Source organism: Rutidosis leptorrhynchoides, chromosome 2 (genome assembly GCF_046630445.1).
Source record: "Rutidosis leptorrhynchoides isolate AG116_Rl617_1_P2 chromosome 2, CSIRO_AGI_Rlap_v1, whole genome shotgun sequence".
Taxonomy (NCBI): Eukaryota; Viridiplantae; Streptophyta; class Magnoliopsida; order Asterales; family Asteraceae; genus Rutidosis; species Rutidosis leptorrhynchoides.
In genome coordinates, this window is record NC_092334.1 from 690,452,408 (window position 1) to 690,477,123 (window position 24,716).

The 24,716-nt window shown below is 35.3% G+C and overlaps 1 protein-coding gene and 1 non-coding gene across 2 annotated transcripts; both read left to right on the forward strand.

Annotated features, from left to right (window-relative positions):
* The first annotated feature begins 4,474 nt into the window (after window positions 1–4,474).
* On the forward strand, window positions 4,475–4,890 carry LOC139890354 (uncharacterized). The gene is made up of 2 exons (XM_071873241.1): window positions 4,475–4,507; window positions 4,582–4,890. The coding sequence occupies exons 1-2, from the start codon at window positions 4,475–4,477 to the stop codon at window positions 4,888–4,890; spliced, it is 342 nt and encodes a 113-aa protein (XP_071729342.1).
* Window positions 4,891–24,375: 19,485 nt separating this feature from the next.
* On the forward strand, window positions 24,376–24,482 carry LOC139895069 (small nucleolar RNA R71). The gene has a single exon (XR_011775538.1). It is a non-coding gene; the product is annotated as a small nucleolar RNA R71 (small nucleolar RNA).
* The last annotated feature ends 234 nt before the right edge of the window (window positions 24,483–24,716 follow it).

Here is a 24,716-nt window from a genome sequence, read left to right on the forward strand (position 1 = left end):
TGAATCATCTTCAATTTTGCTAATTTCCTGCCTTTTTCTCGTTGCAACTTCACAAAACAGTAGAGAAACAGTTAGATGCAATGCAATGTAAGTAAATCATAACACATTAACACCTCTTGGGTCGTTGACGAACCATTACACAACCAAGTGAGTAATTTTGACCCAAATTACTATCAACCTAAAGGCACATGGTATGAGCATGACGATCGAGACTAACTACCCAAACTAAAGCAACCCGTAAAAGCGTAGTCTTTTAATCCCCAAAGAAATCCTTCAAACATGTAAGCTATCGCCAAGCTTACCTTTACCTTTCCGCACCCGAATATATAAAAGATTTAAAAAATAAAGAGTAAGCTAAGGCTTAGTGAATGCATTAATCATATACATATAAACATAAATCATACATATAACATCAATATCGCCAGGCATGCGATCAAGCAATCATGTAATTCCACTGACGCACACGGAGCGATCGCCTTTTTCTTTTAATGGTGGATGAAAGGTGGTTTATGGGGTGAGTAAGGCGAATGCTCCTGAGCTTTTACTCGCGATGGTCGATCCCTGATATGGCCGAAACGGGTGGTTGTATTTGTGCGGTGTCATTAGGTCGCAACACGTCAGAATCAATCACCAAGAGGGGGTACTGTTTTAAATTTATATTTAGCGGGGCCTAAATCGTACTACTCCTTGTTATGAGTAAGGGAAGTATGACCTAGAGTCGTATTTTTAAGATATCAGTAGAATTGAACCTATATCAAAGCTTAAGATAGTTATGAAGGAGTAGTGGTTACCTAATTTTTGGGCTTTTCTAGTTTATAAGACAGATAAAGTAAATGCGATAAAATTCGTAATTCAGATAAAGTTAAAACAAGTGCATACTAGGATTTCATCAATTATTCTGCCGAGATTATGGAATGCTGGCTCATGAATAGGCAGAAGTCTTGTATTCATTATACTGGTCCTAAACGCCCCTGTCGTAAGACATGTCACTGGGTAATGCGATAGGCTTGAAGATTCTGAATAGACAGCGACGTCCCTTACCCCCGACGCCCGTGCAGTCTAACTACAGACATACACGTTCAGATGGCTCATCCAATTGAGCGACTCGGTTGGGTGACGAAATAACATTCCACAAAGGTCTAAACTTTCTTAAGCATAATAGAATACAGGGTTTACCATATCCGAGAGACGTGATGTGTTTCAATGCTTTCGTTAATGATTGGTTTTAAAAGATAGTTAGGCCCTTAAAAAGAGTTCAACCATAGAGAACACCATGGCCAAGTCAGGTTGACTTTCATGAACACGTTCGGTTATCCTAACGGTCCAATCCTTTATGTGTTTAAACAAACAGTTCCTTAATTAACTAAGAATCCCTCAAGCGGGGTGCAATGCTTGAGACCGCGTTATGGTGCAGTGTACTAATCAGCACTGGCCGTGTTCCATGGCCTTACTTAGCAGAGGTACAGCTTACAACAACCGTTGTGCTTCAGCATACATGTACGAAGTTTATATGCATAGTGACTACACTAGCATGGTCTGGGACCGACAATGTACTAAGGTTCTAGTCAGATGTTTCACTACGAAAGAGTCCTCAGTCGAAATCCAAAGCTTGATAGACTTACTACAACCGGTGTGCCTTAGTCGATCTTACGTTGTATCCGATAGACTTCTCTTACCAAAGGGTGACACATATAGTGTACTCTAAATCGGAGTTAGCGACTTCCCAATAACAGAGCCAATAACTACGTTCTATTAGTTGGAAAAGCGATTGAGTTCAAAGCATAATCGGAAAGCATTTCAACAACATACACAAACCGTAACATTATTTCGGCATTATAACTGCTTACATCATAGCATACACTAAAGATAACTACTCGCTAATCATGGCAACAATATCACAGAACATAATGATAGAAGACATTATATAAAGATAAGGGATAGAAGTACCAGTAGATTAAACGAGTTCTGAATACAAAAGTGACAACTTCAAACTCCAGACCGCTCCTAATACAATCTTCGACGTTCTTCTCCGGGTTCTAGGTTTCCCACACGGAGTCGAAGACATTGAGAGTATGACTAATATTGTACAAGAGAGAAAGAAGTGAATTGAAGTGTGTGTTGGAATGAATGACAAAGACCCTTTAAATAAGCTTGGATTTTGCCTGCAAACTGCTGGCAGGCCGTTTGTAGGGGCCGTTTGCCAGGCCAGCCCGTTTACAGGGGCCGTTTATCTGAGCCGTTTGGCAGGTCGTTTGGCTTGCCTGGTTCCCTGGATCGTAACTTGATTTCTTGTCTTTCACTGTTTTCGCTCTAGAATCTTCGTTTTAGCTCCGATTCTCTTGATTCTTTTTGTACCGTCTTCATAATTAATTGTTCTTCAATTCTAACCGACGAAGTGGGTATTTTGCCGATAAAGTTCGAATCTTTCTTGTTTTTAGGCCTTAATACTAGGGTGAAAACGTGACTTTTTAGCCGATATCAATCCCTCTTGCGTCTCTCTAGTGGTTTGAAGAGTTGGGCCTTTTAGCTTTTTATATAGCGAGACATGTCGCACGAGTGCATCAGAGGTATTAATATTTATAATTGCTAGGGCATTGGCTTGTACTCACAGTTATCTAATGGGTAGATAGCGTAAGTATAACCTAAGTTCGTCACAAGACTCAACAGTTGGACGAGAAAAACGAGGTTGTCCTTTATTAGAATTCAAGTTAATATATATATATATATATATATATATATATATATATATATATATATATATATATATATATATATATATATATATATATACATATATATATATATATATATACATATATATATATATACATATATATATATATATATCAAACTTTTATAAAAGTGAGAAAATTTCTCAAAAACTTCAGATTTGTGAGTTAGAAAATAAATCCAAGTCATTCGGGCATGATCGTCAATAAATAAGACAAAATATCGAAAATGTTTCCCCCCAATAACCGGTGCAGGACCCCATACATTCGAATGAATTAAAGCAAAGGGTACATCTTTCCTTGTATTACTAGGTTTAAATGTACTTCGGTGACTTTTGGCCAAAATACAAGTTTCACAGTTCAAATTAACATTGGATGGAAAAAGGCTAGGAAACAAAGCATGTAAGTATCCAGCAGAAGGGTGACCCAATCTCCTATGCCACAACCAAGCTTCCCTCGTAGGTGTTCCGTGAGAAAGCATCACGGTACCTTTTTGGGTTACCTCGTCCACATAGTATAACCCACCCCGTTCGGTACCACGCCCAATAATCACCCCAGTTCTGATATCTTGTAGAATACAGAACGTGGGGTGTAATAGAACGGAACAATTTAGTTCTTTGGTAACGTGGCTAACAGATAACAATTTATGAGACAAGGTTGGAATGTATAAACAATTAGATAATTTCATGGTCGGAGTAATTTCAATTCCCCCACCCCCTTCTACTTGTACAACACCTCCGTTAGCTGTTTGAATTTTATTAACCCGAGGTTTTGATTCAGAACAAAAATCGTTTTTTTCGAAAGTCATGGTGTGAGTAGCACCACAGTCAAAAATCCATTCATTAGTTTTTGTAATATTTGTAATCATATTTGCTTTTCCAATAGGAGTTTTTTTGTCATAATTTTGAAATTTAAAAACTTGGTCAGATTTGTAATTGTCATGAAAGGTTTTAAAATGTGAAGGTTTATTTTGAAAGTTAACAAAATTCGTTGGTTTTAAAAAAGAATTTGTCAAAATATTTTCAAAAAGGGTCCGGCTACCAGGACACCCCTATTCAACTTTTTAGCTAGCATGCATGTCATTTCACTGATTAAATAGTCCCATCCCACCATTTATATTTTCCATCCTATTTTGATACTACGTATTCCAAAAGTTATGCAAGTAGAACTTTATATTGAATTTTTTTTTATTGTTTTCTAATACAATTACATATTTACGTGTAGATTTTCAAAGTCATACAAATACAAATAGAGAGTACTTACTTTTCATATTTTAATTAATATTATCTTCACTCCTACTTCACTTATCATGGATACTACCATCATACAGGTACATGCACAATCTACTATACTATCACACATAACAATAATATGAATAATAATTTAGACAATAATTTAACACTTTTAACCCATACTAACTTATCTTAATTTTTACCCATACTAAAATCACACCTTTTTTACTTTGTTTTTTATACTAACTTATCATACTTTAACCCATACTAAAATAATAATGTTGTATCTTATCTTGCTTTAACCCATAACAAAACAATAATGTACTGCTTAATTACTCATTACATTATCTTTCACCCATATAGCTATAGTCTATATAAGGAATACATCTTTCTCCAAAAAAAAATATAAGAAACACATACATATTGTATTGGTTCATATAAGAAATATTTATAATTAATCGTTTATATAACATTCACAATTTGTATCGATTTATAACATTATAAGGAATAGTTATGTCAAGTGTATCAGATTTTTCAACTGATCAGGTATAATATTTCATTTAATGGCACATTAAACATATTTTAATATTAAATTGAAACTAAATAACTTGCATTTTCAGGTGTTCAATAGTCGTGAAGAGTTGACCGAATGGGTCAAAAATGAAGCACGTTCTCATAGCCAAGTTATTGTCATCAGAAGATCAAAAGAAAAAAAGGGTTACGTAGTCAAGATTGAATATGCGTGTGAGCGTGGCAGTGTATCCAGAAGTAAATCAACCCCGGAAAAAAGTAAACCGTGTAAAAAAATTGACTGTAAATTTAAAATGGTAGCAAAGTTTTCAAAGACAACTGGTGTTTGGTCGATAAAAATGAAAAATTCAGTACATAACCATGAACGTATAATGTATATGGAAGGTCATGCTTATTAGGTAGTATTTATATTTTCTATTTCCTATTAATATAATTTAATTTAATAATAAAAAGGAAATAAAAAGGACTTTTGTGTCAGGAGTCAGAATTGCAGAGGCTAGGGAGGGTGTCCTCTAAGAATTTCCCTTTCAAAAAGACTTTTTGATTCCTGAGATTGATTTGTCAGACTTCTCGAAAAGCCATTTGACCACCTTTTTGACTTGTCATTACTTAAAGGGTCATTTAAATAATACTTTTGAAAATTGTTTCTTTCTTTATTATTACAACTTATAACCCCGATCCCTTTTTTACATTCAGCCGTCATGTGGTGGTGGTGGGGTTGCTTCCTCACCCTTTCAGTGGGTGTGTACAATCGAGAAGAAACCACAGGGTTTGAGGATTTTAACAGCTCTTTGGCTATTTTATGTAACTTAAAAGAGAAATCACAAGACCGATCAGTATCAATCACCCATTTAGGGTTCGACATCTTTTTCTTCTTTTTATCAATTTCTGGTGATTTCGATTGAAGATAAGGATCTAATCCTTCATCTTCTTCGATTGTATGAAGGCAATCAAATTGATTATAGTTCTCTTCGACCAATTTGAGTTTATCCCTTTTACATTTGGTCGATTGCTGAGATGGGGAACGAGGGTTTGAGGGTTTAACCCTCACCCATTTGGTCGCTTTTTGCAATGAACAAGAAATCGAAGGTAAGGTTTTACCTATTGTGGTGCCGTTGCAGGTAGCCGTATGGTTGCCGCCGGCCGCCGCTACTGTTGTTGCAATCTTGTTCACCACCCTGCTACGTTTCCGGTTGCTCCACCATTCAGGATAACCAATTAACTTGAAACACTGAATTATTGTGTGTTGTGACATTCCACAATAAACACAACTCAGCTCTTGTGGTGGTTGATGGTGGTTTGCAGTGATTATTTCCGTTTTGGTAATGGAAGTAGGTGGTTTCTGTTTTAATGGCTGGAAGAGAGCACCCAGGTAACTTTGTTTAATACTTTGTATGCTCAAATCGTTGTAGCTTTTTTGATTAATTGAGCTACCGTCATTATTTGACATGGCAGCTATGCTTATTGAGTTACCGTCAATTCTTGACATGGCAACTTGAAAAGATTTTTCTGGTAAATGATTGAAGCTAAAACGGATGTATTGATCCCTCGATCTACACCGTTAGCTCTGATACCATGTTAATAATTAAAATAAACTGATCGTTTGTATGGATTTATTGATTATTTGATACAAGCTTGAATTAATTCTTACAATCTGATGAGTGTTCTTTTATACACTACACTTTACAACGGCTATTTCTTAAGATGGTTAGGCTCCATTTAACTTTTGGAACCACCATCACTAAAAAGAAATATGTGCCTAAGCAGCCTGCCTATTAGCCGTTTACTTGTTTGTACTTGGGCAGGCATGTGATCTTCTAAAACGGGAGATGATGAAGTTGACCACTTCTGATCCCAAAGTCAAATTACCTAAAAAGGTAATTTGACTCTTGTTGACTTTATGGCTTTTTTATTCTAACACATATCGGTACTAACCCATTTAAAATAGTCTAAGGGTATTTTCTTGAATCATACAAAACCCTAAGCACGAAATTATTTACACATCGAAGTAAAATTTCATCCCATTCAACAGTTTCTTAACCATATTTTGAAAATCCGATTCAATGACAACATGAATATTTCCATAACATTATTAACTGAATTATGTTTCACCAATGCATTATGATATTTAGCCAAACGGACACTCATGGGTCATATTTGAATACCAAAAATTCCTAGGAATTACTGTAATAAATAAGCTTGATCATCAATGTAATAACCTTGTTTTTTTCATCTTATTAACTGTATAGCAAAACTGTTTCATCGAATCTTTATTCGCATAAGCTCGAAGCATGATGCTATAAATCGATTAATTTGGTTGAAACTTTCAATTTTTAACAACCCAATCGAAGAAAGCAGATGCCTTTTTGGGTAGTTCTTGGACCCGATATCTCCTAAACTAAGCAGATAGGTGCCGTATTTAAAGGGTAGTTCTTTGTTCCAAGCTAGTAACATAAAGGTCGAATTATAGCTCAACGGTATTTTTTGGTGTCGAAAGTCTTCACTTGCTCGTGGGTTAACGAGTGAAGTGCGGCATAATTCGAGTGCAATTCCGGGGGTATCAAAAGGAGGTTGATTGTATTCTAGAGGGTATATGAAACGGTTATTAATTTTACACTAATTACTCTGGAAAATTACTTAAATTTACACTAAAACAATAGGCAAGTATACCTATCTTATAGTAATATAGCGAGAGTAAATTCCAGGATATCGTTCCAAGGACTCGTTAGGTGTCAAACTAGATTTTTATAGTTAATTTTAATAGTTAATTACTAAGTTACTTATTAGTTTTGGGGGGTTTTACCGTTTAATGACCGATTCGTCGGTTTGGTTTTCCAATATGAAGCTAGCAAATAAATACAATATTACGGCTAAAGAGATATAAAAATAATAAAAAAAAAAAAAAAGAACTATGTTTATCTAGTCATTATAATACGTAATGTTTGATATTTTTCTTATTAAATAATGGGTTAATTTCCTTTATACCAGAAATATTTAATGACTCCACCTAGAGTTCTATAGCGCGAATATATAGTCAAAACTACCAAACGCAAGTGTCCTTGACGCCAGGGTCCTAATGACGATACATAAATATTTCTATAAATAATGACTTACACGGTGACGCGGTTTTCACTTCTGTCAACAATTACACAAGTTGACACTGTATATAATCCACCCTTGTATCAACTTAGTTTATTTAAAAAATTCGATCCCGTGTCAGGATAAGCGCACAATTATTAATACATATAAACAACCCGTTCACCGTGTCCGATCAAACGTATATGGCTATTTATATATATCTCCAATTGTAAATATATGTATTAAATTAATGAATTGCCATTCTACTAAACAAATACTTACTCCATTAATAATTAATATTACAGTTTTACAAGAATCGTTCTTTTATGTAAACGTTAAATAGAAGTATGAATTTAATTAACCCAAACCGTTATTTTTAATCAAACATTACGATTATTTAGATTAGATAAACATAGTATAAATTTAACTACGAGACATAGGAATAATAAAATAGATACAACTTACAAACATTTTTATTTTCATAATCTTCAAATGGTTGAAACTTGAAATAAAATATCTGTACAATACTTGATTACGGTACAATATTACTACAAAACTTGGAAATTAAAATGGAAATAGAGAATATGAAATGGTAATGTGAAATGAATTGGCTGCCACTTTTGAGTTCATTTACGGAGTACTATATATAGAATAAAAATCTTGCATTGCCAAATTTTACTCCGTAAACTTGATGTGAATTTCCACAAAACAAGCTCCTTGTTTTGAGGTCTTGCATGTACTACCTCAACTACTGCATTTACTCTTTGGTGATAATAATTTTGCCGACACTTTCTATTCCATAAGGGGAGGTCTTCAAAGTCTAGAATTTTTGCTTCGTGTTTTGTAATTTGTGCTTATAAACTTGTATCTCTTGGAGTATAATTTCTATATTGAGCATTTTGACTGTTTTCTTGATTAAATCTTGATTTTCGCACTCCCTCTTCACTTTTATTTATTTAGACGATTACAAGTAGAAAATATAACAATTACATTTAAAAACCTATTATTTCGGATAGATATTGCTTCTAAATATGTGTTCATTTTTAGCAATATTAGAGGTGTAATTAGCGGGTTGAGTTGTTGTTGTGGGATGAAGTTAGGTTAAAGATGGGTGTTGTTTAACGTCTCTTCGAGTGGGAGATTGTTATAAATATAGTTAAATTAGGTCAATGTTGCTGTTACTCCGTTCTTCACAATCGGGAAGTGAAGCTCGCGACCGTGAGCTACCAAGCTCGCGAACTGGAAAATCAAGCTCACGTCGCGACAAATTCTCGATGTCATGTTCGCAAACGCGAATGAAGAAGCATGGAGGACCTGACCACGCGAAAAAGGCACTGGGCGGGCAGAATTGATTCGACTTTGGACGCCTCATTGTATCGCGATTTTAACTCGTTTTATGATATAAATAACCCCCATGTATATGTAACCTATAAATTGTACCTACGAATTTTATCAATAAAGAACACTCTTTGGTTGACCGAGGATTAAAGTAATCACTTTGATTACATATAACCTCGTTATATTCTCATATTTTTTTTTACGTTTTTTGCTAGTTTCTTTGTGTTCATCACATTTTATCCGTTTATTATTAGTGCGTTTACTAGCCTTGCGTTATCAAGTCTTGTTAAGGCTCACCTACTTGTTCATAACAGTATTATTATGTAGAGTATGTAATATGTAATTTAATTCAATATCATTAATAACGTTACCAAAATTGATAGCGACGCAACTTAGAACATTATGTAAAGTCAATTGATGATAAAAAAGTACATATATTTACACCTCACACGAATATGTTAACAAACTAGAACTGAACCGTTCAAACACATAATGCTAAACGGACCAGCTCATATCCTGGTTCCGGAAGATTGATAAAGCCACCCCACAACTCCTAGGTCGTGAACCGGGTCTGCGGGGCTAAAGATGAGTGTTGTTTAACGTCTCTTCGAGTAGGAGATTGTTGGAGTATGAATCGAGTTAAATCTGCTGCTCCCTTCTTCGCGATCGGGAAGTGAAGCTCGCGACCGTGTCTTTGTGACTAATTTATCGACTATAATAAGCTTTATTACTAGCAATGGTTATTAACTAGTTTTGAAACCCTCGCGTTGCGGCGGAATGTAATTTTTATTTTTTTTATATAAATTATACAATTTACTAAATTTGATAAACTATCAGTTTCAAAAATATGGTGTAACATTGTTTGATAAAATTTGAAAAAGTTAAACACTTTATAATTGGAGTAGCTTTAAACACTTAAAAAGAAAACAAATGGGTGAAGTCAAACAATTTTTCAAGTTTCCTTCTTGTTGTTTTACATTAAAATATAGACAAAATTTCATTCCTCGTTTCTAAACTTTACAACAAATTTGACTCATCGTCCTTTTTTTTGCAACCCTCGTCCCTAATATATTACAATTCTACATCCATCGTCCTCCCGTCTATTTTCTGTCAATTTTAGCCGTTTGTTCGGTCATGTGCAAAGCATGTGAGAGTACTTTCGTCTTTTTATTTTATTTTATTTTTTTTCTTTATTATTTAACTTATTTTTCACCCTCATCCTCATCATTTCATGTTCATCATTCTCAAGTTAAAAACCTTAGGGTCTGCTCCAGAGTGTAATTTTGGAGAGAAGGGAGATGAAAGGGAAAGAAGCTAAATGAAATTGATGTTTCAGAGTTTAGTTTGAGAGAGAAAGGAAATGAAAGGGAAGGAGAATTCAGTGTATTTTTCCCATCATCTCTTCCTTCCAAATGTGAAGGATTCACAATCCTTCCCCTTCCCCTTCATCTCATTTCATTTCTTCTACACAAAATCTCTGAAACATACCCTTAGTTTTATACTTTTAAAAAATCAACAAATCAAATTATAAATGTATATATAAACTTATCATCGTCTCATCTACACACCGTAATCCACCATGTCATCATTTTTTTCACTAGATTCATCATCATCTTCATCATTATTTTCACAATTGAACTCAAGATCAATTTAGGGTTTTCTCCCCCTTAAATCGAGCACTGTCAGTCTTCCTCTGTCTCCCTTTAATAGAGACATTTACCTTTCTTTCATAATCCTTCATCGTCTAAATTGATCTAAAAACCTGAAATCCAAAAACTTAATTTCTTCACCTCAATCTCTATCTTCAATAATCTGAAATTTTGAGATTCAAAACTTTCTTTTTCTTTATTCACCACAATTTTCCTCATCTCCAAAATAATAAACTTTAATTTGAGATCCAAAAACTTAAGATACATAAGCAGATATAAAAAAACTCTATAAAAATCTATTTCTTGATCTCACTAAAATCAAAGAAAGCCCACATGTTGTTTTAAAAGTAATTAACAAAATTTGGTAGTTGTAGATGTAAAGAAATTAACCTCTGACCTACACATTCTTTGAAGCAAACTACCTACACATGAAGAAATCAACATCGTCGACATCATCGTGAAATAGCGTGGTTACCAGATAAAACATAATCTAAATCCACACATACATCCACCGCCGGCACCCATTACCATCGTAATTTAATTTAAGGTTTAATTTAATTTTGAATATCGTCACCCACTACCATCGTCGCTCTAACTCTGTCGGAAGGTGCCGTTGTTGCCGTGATGTTGGGATTGATTTGTAGAAGGAGAATTAAATTGTAACTGACTTTTAATTTATTTGATGATTGGTGTAGCTGTGTGTTGTTTGATTTAGGGTTTCAATAGTAGCCCAGATGTAGACAAAACAATTGTGAAGAATTGGAGATTTATATTATAGAAGAAGACAACACATGATATGCACGTGATAAGAGGTAACGGTTGGTTTTGACAGAAAGTAGATGGGAGGACGAGAGATGTAGATTTTTGATATATTAGGGACGAGGAATGCACACAAAAAAAAAAAGAAAAAGGACATGGAGTCAAATTTGATATAAATTTCAGAGACGAAGAATGAAATTTTGTCTAAAATATAAGAGGATATAAACGTAAATTTCTCAGATGATAAGTAGATGTGCTTTAGTTTGGTTGGTTTATATAATAAAAAGAAAAAACAAAATGGGGAAATCCCAAATCACTCCAAAGGAAATAGTAATGATAGAGGTGGAACTAGTAACTTTGTTAATTAGTATATAAGGGATTGCTATTTTTTATTTTATTTTTATAAATTATACAATTTACTAAATTTGCTAAACTATCAATTTCAAAAATATGGAGTAACATTGTTTGATAAAATTTGAAAAAGTTAAACACTTTATAATTTGAGTAACTTTAAACACTTAAAAGAAGAAAACAAATGGGTGAGGTTTGACAATTTTTCAAGTTTCTTAGTTGTTGCTTTACATTAAAATATAACAGGATATAAACGTAAATTTCTCAGATAATAAGTAGATGTGCTTTAGTTTGGTTGGTTTAGAAAATAAAAATAAAAAATAAAATGGTGAAATTCTAAATAACTAGTAATGTTAGAGGGGAAAGTAGTGACTTTGTTAATTAGTATATAAGAGATTTTTTTTTATAAATTATACAATTTACTAAATTTGATAAACTGTCAATTTCAAAAATATGGAGTAACATTGTTTGATAAAATTTAAAAAAGTTAAACACTTTATAATTGTAGTAGCTTTAAACACTTAAAAGAAGAAACATATTCACTACTACAGAAAATGTATTTAGAAATGGGTTGTTATGCACTTTAGAGACCGGTTCTTGAACCCGTTTTTTCCGTTTTTTTTTTTGGAATTATTTTTTCCGGCATCAAGATCACACGAAAATATGAACATTTAGAAAAGATACTTCGTGAAGAATGTTATTATTTAGGCGGGAAAACGATCGACAAAAATAACATTGAAGATAATATTGTTCGTGAAGAATGTGAACGTTTTTTTTTTTCATGTTTTGTAAAGTAAAATTTAGCCCGATTTAGATTTTAGGGTTTAGGGTTAAGGGTTTGGTGTTTTGGGTTTATTCCATAAACCCAAAACACCAAACCCTAAACCCTAAACTCTAAACGTTCGTGTTAAAAACTCAATCTAAATCCTAAATGTAATACCTAAATCTAAAGCCTAAACCCTAAATTTCTAAACCGAATATCTAAACCCTAATATCTAAAACCTCAACATACGCTCGAAAAACACGATAATTGTTATATATTACTTCTTCGAGCGTTTTCCTGCCAACATAAAAACATTTATCACAAAGTGTCTTTATTAAATGTTCATATTTTCATCAAATCTATAATGTTCGTGAACAAAGTTTTTTCAATAAACGAAATTTTTTTTTTTTGCTTCCCCCGATTGGTTACTTACCCATAGATCCTACCAATATATATATATATATATATATATATATATATATATATATATATATATATATATATATATATATATATATATATATATATATATATATATATACACATACATATATATAAGAATGCACTTACATGGTAAAATAATTTATTATCGACACATCGAGCCAACCATTTGTTTGCAGAGACATAAGATCATCAGAGGTAACAACAGTTTGTTTACATACACTAGGTCCGAAGACCTCCTCAAGAAAAAGCACACCACCAAATCTAGGATCCGGTCGTTTCATCCAGTTGTCATAGAAATCACGAATAAATCGAGGTTTCTTTTTGTGTATCATATTTCTATAATTTTCCAACTCCTGTATATGTGAGATAAACTAAGCGATAAGTACTATACTAGTATCTATTCATTGCATAATAAATAATTAGGTATATGCATACAAATGGCATATTAACACATAAATGTTTACATAGTAAGTAATATTTTTAGAGTTTACCGGGTAAGACTTAGGTGCAATGTTTTTAAGCTCTTTAGACGGCTTATTAGATGTTCCCTCGTTTACCGAAGTTGGCTTAGTAGACGTTCCCTCGTTTAACAATGTTGACATAGTGGTTGTTCCCCTGTTTAACGATGTTGGCTTAGTGGTTGTTCACCCGTTTACCGATGTTGGCTTATGGGACGTTCCCCCATTCATTGATGTTGGCTTAGTAGATGTTCCCTCGTTTGGCGATGTTAACTTTGTTGGTGCTGTTCCAAAAGCAGATCCCTAACAACGAATTTTGTGAGTTTCACGTGAGTACTTGTTAGTAAAGTACTAACTGAAATAAATGCTTTAAAACAACATACCTTAAAAAATTAGATTCTAGCTTTTGGCCATTGAATGAAACTATTTTTAGCGTCAATAAGCTTTTAAATCTCTTCCGTTGGAGACGGAAGTTCTAAATCTTCATACTCTTTAATCACAACTTCAACTTGTACCTTGATATAACCCGGTGACAATGGCTTTCCATGAATTAAGCGACCACTAGGACTAGAAACTGGATGTACTCTTGCAATAGCACAAGTGATCTACTTTGGAATATTGAGGACAATCAAAGCACATTGGGTGGGCTCCTAAATAACATATATAACATAACAGATGATATACTTAGTATGCATTTGTAAAAAAAACATGTATGTATTATCTTAATAATGAAATCAGATATACTACATTTAACTTATCCAGCCGTTCCACATAAGTAGGCAGAATCTACTTTTTTTAGTATCGGTTTGACAACAGGTACATCTGATACTTTTTTAGGTATCACTGTGACGCCAAATACATCAGATAATTTATTAGGTTTCGCTTTGGTAACAGGTACATCCGATATTTTGTTAGATTTCTCTTTGACAACGGGTACATCTAACAGTTCTTCTTGTGTACATTTCGAATTAGTAGGCTCCTACAAAACATATGTACCATGTAGTATAATTAGTCCACCTTCTAAAAAAACATTTAACAGTTTATCAAATATTTAAAGTAGAATTACCGCTGTTTTGGGTAAATGATCGAGATGCGAAGAATCATGGTCAGAATTGCTTCTACTACGTTTCAAATCAATGTCAGGTACATCATCTTCCATAAAATATGATCCTTGTTTCTTAGACTCCAATGCAGCTACTTTTGCTTCCAATCGTTGATTTTTTCTAGTAGCTGTTCTATTACTTTTAGTATCTCTTTTGAAGACTGGCGTTTCTTCATTTGCTTCTTGTCGTACCCCGGTATACCCTTCTTCAAACCAACCTTATACCCACCATGCTCCTTTCCTTCTACCAAGGTTAGTAAATCTGTTCACGGAGCATATTCCGAATTACTTTGATACAATTCTGTCTGTAAATTAATGCATGAAGTATATTAGCCTATTAAAACTGAATCATAAAAAAAGAATGTTAGCTACAAATTCAATAATAATCGATAATGTACATTAAAATAAAAATAAAATCTATAAAGTTTAATGGGTCTTAATGGTACTACATAAATTTTTTTTCCTAACATAAAATGTAAAAGCATCATTTATAATTAAACATATTTCTAAATGAATCTATTATAAACGCCAAACGTAATCTTACAAGTTTTTTAACTTTTTCCTCAACTTCAGGTGTTAATTTCCTGACCCCATCTTCCAACGGAGTACATCCTAATAAGTAATTTCATGCACGCCGACATGGAATCTTATGAAGTATTGTTGACGTTTTTGCTTATTTTCCCTCTGTTGTCCATATTGGTTCATTGCCACGATATCCCTTTGATCCCAATTTTGGTGAATCATCTTCAATTTTGCTAATTTCCTGCCTTTTTCTCGTTGCAACTTCACAAAACAGTAGAGAAACAGTTAGATGCAATGCAATGTAAGTAAATCATAACACATTAACACCTCTTGGGTCGTTGACGAACCATTACACAACCAAGTGAGTAATTTTGACCCAAATTACTATCAACCTAAAGGCACATGGTATGAGCATGACGATCGAGACTAACTACCCAAACTAAAGCAACCCGTAAAAGCGTAGTCTTTTAATCCCCAAAGAAATCCTTCAAACATGTAAGCTATCGCGAAGCTTACCTTTACCTTTCCGCACCCGAATATATAAAAGATTTAAAAAATAAAGAGTAAGCTAAGGCTTAGTGAATGCATTAATCATATACATATAAACATAAATCATACATATAACATCAATATCGCCAGGCATGCGATCAAGCAATCATGTAATGCCACTGACGCACACGGAGCGATCGCCTTTTTCTTTTAATGGTGGATGAAAGGTGGTTTATGGGGTGAGTAAGGCGAATGCTCCTGAGCTTTTACTCGCGATGGTCGATCCCTGATATGGCCGAAACGGGTGGTTGTATTTGTGCGGTGTCATTAGGTCGCAACACGTCAGAATCAATCACCAAGAGGGGGTACTGTTTTAAATTTATATTTAGCGGGGCCTAAATCGTACTACTCCTTGTTATGAGTAAGGGAAGTATGACCTAGAGTCGTATTTTTAAGATATCAGTAGAATTGAACCTATATCAAAGCTTAAGATAGTTATGAAGGAGTAGTGGTTACCTAATTTTTGGGCTTTTCTAGTTTATAAGACAGATAAAGTAAATGCGATAAAATTCGTAATTCAGATAAAGTTAAAACAAGTGCATACTATGATTTCATCAATTATTCTGCCGAGATTATGGAATGCTGGCTCATGAATAGGCAGAAGTCTTGTATTCATTATACTGGTCCTAAACGCCCCTGTCGTAAGACATGTCACTGGGTAATGCGATAGGCTTGAAGATTCTGAATAGACAGCGACGTCCCTTACCCCCGACGCCCGTGCAGTCTAACTACAGGCATACACGTTCAGATGGCTCATCCAATTGAGCGACTCGGTTGGGTGACGAAATTACATTCCACAAAGGTCTAAACTTTCTTAAGCATAATAGAATACAGGGTTTACCATATCCGAGAGACGTGATGTGTTTCAATGCTTTCGTTAATGATTGGTTTTAAAAGATAGTTAGGCCCTTAAAAAGAGTTCAACCATAGAGAACACCATGGCCAAGTCAGGTTGACTTTCATGAACACGTTCGGTTATCCTAACGGTCCAATCCTTTATGTGTTTAAACAAACAGTTCCTTAATTAACTAAGAATCCCTCAAGCGGGGTGCAATGCTTGAGACCGCGTTATGGTGCAGTGTACTAATCAGCACTGGCCGTGTTCCATGGCCTTACTTAGCAGAGGTACAGCTTACAACAACCGTTGTGCTTCAGCATACATGTACGAAGTTTATATGCATAGTGACTACACTAGCATGGTCTGGGACCGACAATGTACTAAGGTTCTAGTCAGATGTTTCACTACGAAAGAGTCCTCTGTCGAAATCCAATGCTTGATAGACTTACTACAACCGGTGTGCCTTAGTCGATCTTACGTTGTATCCGATAGACTTCTCTTACCAAAGGGTGATACATATAGTGTACTCTAAATCGGAGTTAGCGACTTCCCAATAACAGAGCCAATAACTACGTTCTATTAGTTGGAAAAGCGATTGAGTTCAAAGCATAATCGGAAAGCATTTCAACAACATACACAAACCGTAACATTATTTCGGCATTATAACTGCTTACATCATAGCATACACTAAAGATAACTACTCGCTAATCATGGCAACAATATCACAGAACATAATGATAGAAGACATTATATAAAGATAAGGGATAGAAGTACCAGTAGATTAAACGAGTTCCGAATACAAAAGTGACAACTTCAAACTCCAGACCGCTCCTAATACAATCTTCGACGTTCTTCTCCGGGTTCTAGGTTTCCCACACGGAGTCGAAGACATTGATAGTATGACTAATATTGTACAAGAGAGAAAGAAGTGAATTGAAGTGTGTGTTGGAATGAATGACAAAGACCCTTTAAATAAGCTTGGATTTTGCCTGCAAACTGCTGGCAGGCCGTTTGTAGGGGCTGTTTGCCAGGCCAGCCCGTTTACAGGGGCCGTTTATCTGAGCCGTTTGGCAGGCCGTTTGGCTTGCCTGGTTCCCTGGATCGTAATTTGATTTCTTGTCTTTCACTGTTTTCGCTCTAGAATTTTCGTTTTAGCTCCGATTCTCTTGATTCTTTTTGCACCGTCTTCATAATTAATTGTTCTTCAATTCTAACCGACGAAGTGGGTATTTTTCCGATAAAGTTCGAATCTTTCTTGTTTTTAGGCCTTAATACCAGGGTGAAAACGTGACTTTTTAGCCGATATCAATCCCTCTTGCGTCTCTCTAGTGGTTTGAAGAGTTGGGCCTTTTAGCTTTTTATATAGCGAGACATGTCGCACGAGTGCATCAGAGGTATTAATATTTATAAATTCTAGGGCATTGGCTTGTACTCACAGTTATCTAATGGGTAGATAGCGTAAGTATAACCTAAGTTCGTCACAAGACTCAACAGTTGGACGAGAAAAACGAGGTTGTCCTTTATTAGAATTCAAGTTAATATATATATATATATATATATATATATATATATATATATATATATATATATATATATATATATATATATATATATCAAACTTTTATTGTGAATATTTTTAGAAGTTTCGTTTGGTCAATCGGAGTTTAATTTAAAAATTAGTTACTAAACTTGTTGTAAACTTAAAGTTCTCCTTAATTGTTCCGATTCCAATTAAAGATGTCACTGGTAATTTTTTAAGCCAATGGTGATTCTGACTGTAGGGTTACTTACCTGTTCTCAGAACCGCACCCTCTAAGACCAATTTTAATGGGGCATCACCAATTTTCGTCAGATGACATGGAATCCCATTTGGCACACATTTGACGCCCCTGACGCCCCTAATAGGGCGTCACCCCTGACGCTTAAGGGGCGTTAGTCAAGAATCCGACGAAAAAAGTAGGCGTCAGGAATGTATGGACCAATCAGATTTCAGCATTAATATTTATATATTATTAATTAATATATTTTATACCCAACTACCAATAATATTTTACCACATCACTCATCACAAATTTAACACTTAAACTTAACATTCCCCATTATTTAACATTAACTTAATGACATTGCCACATCATTAAAAAGTACATCATCTGCCTTCGACATCTCAGTCAGGATTATAATTGGTCTAACACAGAATACTGGCGGCATACAATTAGGCTAGCCTAATTGTAAGTAATATAAAATAGTTTAAACAAATAATTAAAAGAGTGCTCACTTTCTCTCATTCACCTTAGCTTTTGCACTCACGATTAAAACCATTTAAATGTAACGTATCAAATTTTAACTATATAACAATTAAAAACCGATCATCGTACTTTCAAAACATAAAGTTAAATTCAAATCAAATAAATTGACAATTACGACGTTATCATGTTTGGTGTAGCTAACCAGTCTAGCTCAATATGGCTACTTGAAACCTCACCAATTTTAAGACAAATTTAGATTTTAGACACACAGGTTTTATTAAAAGGACGCGGATAGACATTAATTAGCAAAACCATCTTTAATGACGTAAGAAGACATAGGAACAATTAAAACGAGTCCTTGTTACAAACTATTTCATAATATATCCAAACTATAAATGACTTAATAATAATCTTGTTGACTTCAACGACTCGAATGCAACGTCTTTTGAAATATGTCATGAATGACTCCAAGTAATATCTTTAAAATGAGCATATGTACAACGGAAGATTTCTTTTATACCCGAAAATAAACATGCTTTAAAGTGTCAACCAAAAGGTTGGTGAGTTCATTAGTTTATCATAATCATTCATTTCCATAATTTTAATAGACCACAAGATTTCATTTATCCATAAATATACATCTCATATCAGGCATTTCGCAAACTGCATAGAGATAAAAATCATTCATATGGTGAACACCTGGTAACCGACTAATAAGGAAGCATATAGAATATCCCTATCATTCCGGGACTCTCATCGGATATGATAATAACTCGAAGTACTAAAGCATTTCAAATTCCAGAATGGGGTTTGTTAGGCCCATAGATCTATCTTTAGGATTCGCGTCAATTAGGGGTACTGTTCCCTAATTCTTAGGCTACCAAACTAAAAGGGGCGATATTCGATTTCGATAATCCAATCATAGAATGTAGTTTCGATTACTTGTGTCTATTTCGTAAAACATTTATAAAAGCAGCGCATGTATTCTCAGTCCCAAAAATATATATTGCAAAAGCATTTAAAAATGGAGCAAATGAAACTCACGATACTGTATTTTGTAGTAAAAATACATATGACGGCATTGAACAAGTGTAGGGTTGGCCTCGGATTCACGAACCTATATTAAGATATATATATATATATATATATATATATATATATATATATATATATATATATATATATATATATATATATATATATATATATATCTTTAAAAATATCGCCCTTCCAGTTCACCACTTCAATTGTACCATAAGGGTACACCCTTCTAAGAACAAATGGTCCCGACCATCGAGACTTAAGTTTTTCTGGTGATAACTTGAAACGGGCATTGTAAACAAGGACACGATCTCCTTCCATGAATTCCTTTGGATTTTTCAATCTCTTGTCGTGCCATTGTTTTGGTTTTTTCTTTATAAATTAGAGAGTTGTCATAGGCTTCAAGCCTCAACTCGTCTAATTCATTTAACTTGGTCAAACGTAACTGACCCGCCTCTTGGCAATCCAAATTACATGCCCTTAGCGCCCAATACGCTTTGTGTTCAATCTCCAAAGGGAGATGGCATGCTTTTCCGTATACCATACGGAAAGGAGTGGTTCCAATAGGTGTTTTGTAGGTCGTGCGAAAGGCCCAAAATGCATCGTTTAACTTAACTGACCACTCTTTTGGATTCATACCAATGGTCTTTTCAAGTATGCGTTTTAACGACCGATTGGTATTCTCCACTTGCCCACTTGTTTGGGGATGATAGGATGTTGAAATTTTATGGATCACTCCATATCTTTTCAACACCTTTTCTAATTGCTTATTGCAAAAGTGGGTGCCCAGGTCACTGATAAGGGCTTTTGGTGTGCCAAACCTTGAGAAAAGTTCCATAAAAAAGGTTACTACAACTCGGCCATCATTTGTTGGTAGAGGTTTTGCCTCCGCCCATTTGGAAACATAGTCTATGGCAACAAGTATGTAGAGGTAAGAATGAGACTTTGGAAAGGGCCCCATAAAGTCAATTCCCCAAACATCGAACACCTCGCATACTTAGATGCTTTGTTGAGGCATTTCATCCCGTTTAGTGATTTGACCGGCCCGTTGACACGCGTCACAAGCCTTACAAATAGTGTAGGCATCTTTGAATATTGTAGGCCAATAGAAACCGGCCTCGTAAACTTTCATCCCCATGATTTGGGGACCAAATTGCCCACCTGTTGAACCAAGGTGACAATCAAGCAGAATTTCGGTGCATTCCTTCCCCAAAACACACCTGCGAATAACTCCATTCGCACATCGCCTAAATAGATAAGGATCTTCCCAAAAATAGTATTTTTGGTCACTAAAAAATTTCTTTCTTTTCTGATGTGACCAACCAGTTTCTAGGTATCCCCCAACAATGTAATTGGCGAATTCAACATACCACGGGTCTTCCACCTTCTCTACTCGCATGAGGTATTCACCGGGAAAATCATCTTTAATACTCGATTCATAGAGTACTTCAAGATTGGGATTTTCAAGTCTAGAAAGATGGTCAGCCGCAAGATTTTTGACACCTTTCTTGTCCTTAATCTCGATATCAAATTCTTGCAAAAGCAAGACCCATCTTAGCAATCGAGGTTTTGCATCCGGCTTAGAGAAAAGGTATTTCAATGCCGAATGATCGGTGAAGACAATTGTCTTCGATAGGACAAGATATGATCGGAATTTGTCAAAAGAAAAGACGATAGCAAGGAGCTCTTTTTCCGTGGTTGTGTAGTTCAATTGAGCTCCTTGTAAAGTCTTACTTGCATAATAAATGGGTTGAAAACGTTTCTCAACCCGTGGCCCAAAACTGAACCAACTGCAAAATCCAATGCATCGCACATTAGCTCGAATGGTAGTGACCAATTTGGAGCTATGATTATTGGTGCGTTGATAAGTTTTTGTTTTAAAACATTGAATGCCTTAGTGCATTCACTTGTGAAAACAAAGGGTGCATCTTTTTCGAGAAGTTTATTCAATGGTGTTGCAATTTTTGAAAAATCTTTAATAAATCGCCGGTAAAACCCTCCAAGCCCAAGAAAACTTCTCACACCCTTCACATTTGAAGGAGGTGGAAGGTTGGCAATGACGTCGACCTTTGCTGGATCCGCCTGAATACCAACACTTGAAATTTTGTGCCCCAAGAAAATGCCTTCTTTAACCACAAAGTAGCATTTCTCTCAATTTAGCACTAAGTTTAATTTCTCACACCTAATTAGCATTTTTTCCAAATTTAGAAGGCATGAATCGAACGTGTCACCGAAGACTGAAAAGTCATCCATGAACACTTCCATGCATTCTTCAATCATATCGTGGAAAATGGCCATCATGCACCTTTGGAATGTTGTGGGAGCATTACATAGACCAAAGGACATTCGGCGGTATGAAAAGATGCCATAGAGACACATGAAGGTAGTCTTTTCTTGATCCTCGGGGGAGATGGGAATTTGAAAGTACCCCGAAAAACCATCTAGGAATCAATAAAAGCTATTTCCTGCTAGTCTCTCTAACATTTGATCAATAAATGGTAGCAGAAAATGGTCTTTTCTCGTGGCATCGTTTAGCTTACGATAATCTATACAAACTCGCCACCCCGTGACAGTTCGTGTTGTGATAAGCTCGTCTTTATTATTGGTGATAACAGTTATACCACCCTTTTTAGGAACACTGGACCGGGCTTATCCACGGACTGTCTGAGATTGGGTAGATTAGACCTGCATCTAGCAATTTAATGATTTCCTACTTGACACCATCTTGCATATGAGGATTTAGTTTCCTTTGAAGTTGCACCACTGGTTTGGAATTTTCTTCCATCAAGATCTTGTGCGTGCAATAAGAAGGACTAATTCCTTTTATATCATGGATTTTCCATGCAATGGCCGGTTTGTGGGCCTGTAACAAGGAAACAAGGCGTTCTTTTTCATGTTTAGAAAGAAGTGAGGAAATAATTATCGGAAGCTTCGAATCTTCCTGAAGGAAAGCGTACTCAAGATGATCAGGGAGGTGCTTAAGCTCCAAAATTGGAGGTTCCTCAATTGAGGGTTTACTCCAGTACTCGCTATCCTTGTTCAGTTGTTCTATCTCCTTCTCAGTTGGTTCATACCCATTTGCCATCAAAGTGGCCATCACATCCATTTCTTCAACGGAAAATTCTTCATCTCCACTCGCCAAATCGTATACACCTGTTTCATCCGATTCGGGAAATTCCTGCAAGAACTCATAATGCGAATCTATGCTTTGCATAAAATAACAAGTATCATCTGAAGATTTAGGATATTTTAATGACTTGTCAATTGCAAAAGTCGCACTAGCTTCACCAATTCTAAGGGTCAACTGCTGGTCATAAACATCAATGACACATCTAGCAGTATTCAAAAATGGTCGACCCAAAATAATTGGTATTCTTTCATCAACTTCCATGTCTAAAACCACAAAGTCTGCCGGAAAAATCAGATTCTCGGTCTTAACTAACAAATTCTCTATTATTCCTCGAGGGAATTTTATAGAGCGATTAGCTAGTTGAATAGCCATTCGTGTGATCTTGAGTTCCTCGTGGGCTAATTTAAGGTAAATCGAATAGGGCATTAAATTGATACTAGCCCCCAAATCGCCCAATGCCCTCATACAGTCGAGGTCACCCATTAGACATGAAATAGTAAAACAACCTGGATCCCGAAGCTTTTCAGGAAGTGTGTTGGACACCAGCGCTGAACATCTAGCATTTAAAGTGACTGATGAAACGCTTTCCATCTTCTTGCGGTTAGTAAGTAAGTCTTTTAAGAACTTAGCATACTTGGGCATACCTGAAATCACATCAATAAAAGACATATTTATGTTAATTTGTTTAAACATATCTAGAAATTTTAACCTTTCGGCTTCGAGCCTTACCTGTTCTGGCTCCTTAACCGGTTCGTCATTTTTGTTCAACAGAACACTGAAATTAGAATCTTCGGGCATTTTTGGAGCTTCGTATGCTAGACCACTCCGTGTGGTGATAACATTGGCGTGTTCATTTCGAGGGTTCTTATTAGTATCGCCTGGTAAACTCCTTGGTTTTCTTTCACTAAGTAAACTAGCTAAACCACTCATTTGCTTCTCCAGATTCTGAATTGCAGCTTGTTGGTTTTTAAATTGGTGTTCGTTCTTCTCGTTTGTTTGGCTTATATTGGTGACAAGCTGGGTCTGAGATGCAATTAACTTCTCCAACAAACTCTCCATATTTGACTTTTTCTCTTCTTGTTAGGGTTTTTGATAAAAACTCGAAGTTTGTTGTTGGAACCCACTACTTGACCCTTGTTGGTAATTGGAATTTTGACCTTGAGGGTTGTAGGGGTTGTTGAAATTTCGGTTAAATTGGGCTCTTTCTTGAAATTGATTATTTTTTCTTTGGCTTATGAAAGCCACTTCTTCTTTTTGAGCCATTGTTAAACCGGCATCACAATCTTTTCCTAAATGGAGACCACCACAGTATTCATAACCTACCTTCATACTATGAATTTCCTTGGTGATTTTGTCCATGTTTCGAGCAACACCGTCTATTTTTACACTTAGGGAACTAAGGTCATCATAAGCATCGGCGCTTTGGACTTGAGCATTACGAGTAATTGGTCGTTCTTGATGCTACTCATGAGAATAATCGGCTTGCTTCTCGATTATCTCATAAGCCTCTTGCTTGGTTTTGTCCATGAGTGAACCTCCAGCCGCTTGATCAATGAAAATTCCGGTTGCAACATCACAACCCTTGTAAAAAATTTGAAGTTGTTGGAAGGTATCCAAACCATGGTTTGGACAACCTCTTAGCATTTTGGAAAACCGATTCCATGCTTCATATAAGGTTTCCATCGGCTTTTGACAGAATTGGGTAATTTCTTGTTGGAGTCTCGCGGACTTAGAAGCTGGAAAATATTTCTTAAGAAATTTTTCCATCATACCATCCCAAGTTTCTATCGTAGCCTCGGCCAATGAATCTAACCAACTTCGTGCTTCCCTGTGGAGTGTCCATGGAAAAAGTCTTAAAAATATGGCCTGATCAGTGTCTGGTTTAAGTTTGAATAGAAGACATATCTCTTGAAAAAGACGAATATGTTCGTTTGCATTTTCATTCGGACCACCACC

What these genes read in the sequence shown, in the direction of transcription:
- LOC139890354 (XM_071873241.1), top strand. Translation starts at nt 4,475, where the DNA reads ATGTCAAGTGTATCAGATTTTTCAACTGATCAG. An exon ending in CAGATTTTTCAACTGATCAG is followed by an intron (nt 4,508 to 4,581) that starts GTATAATATTTC and finishes TTGCATTTTCAG; the next exon opens with GTGTTCAATAGTCGTGAAGA.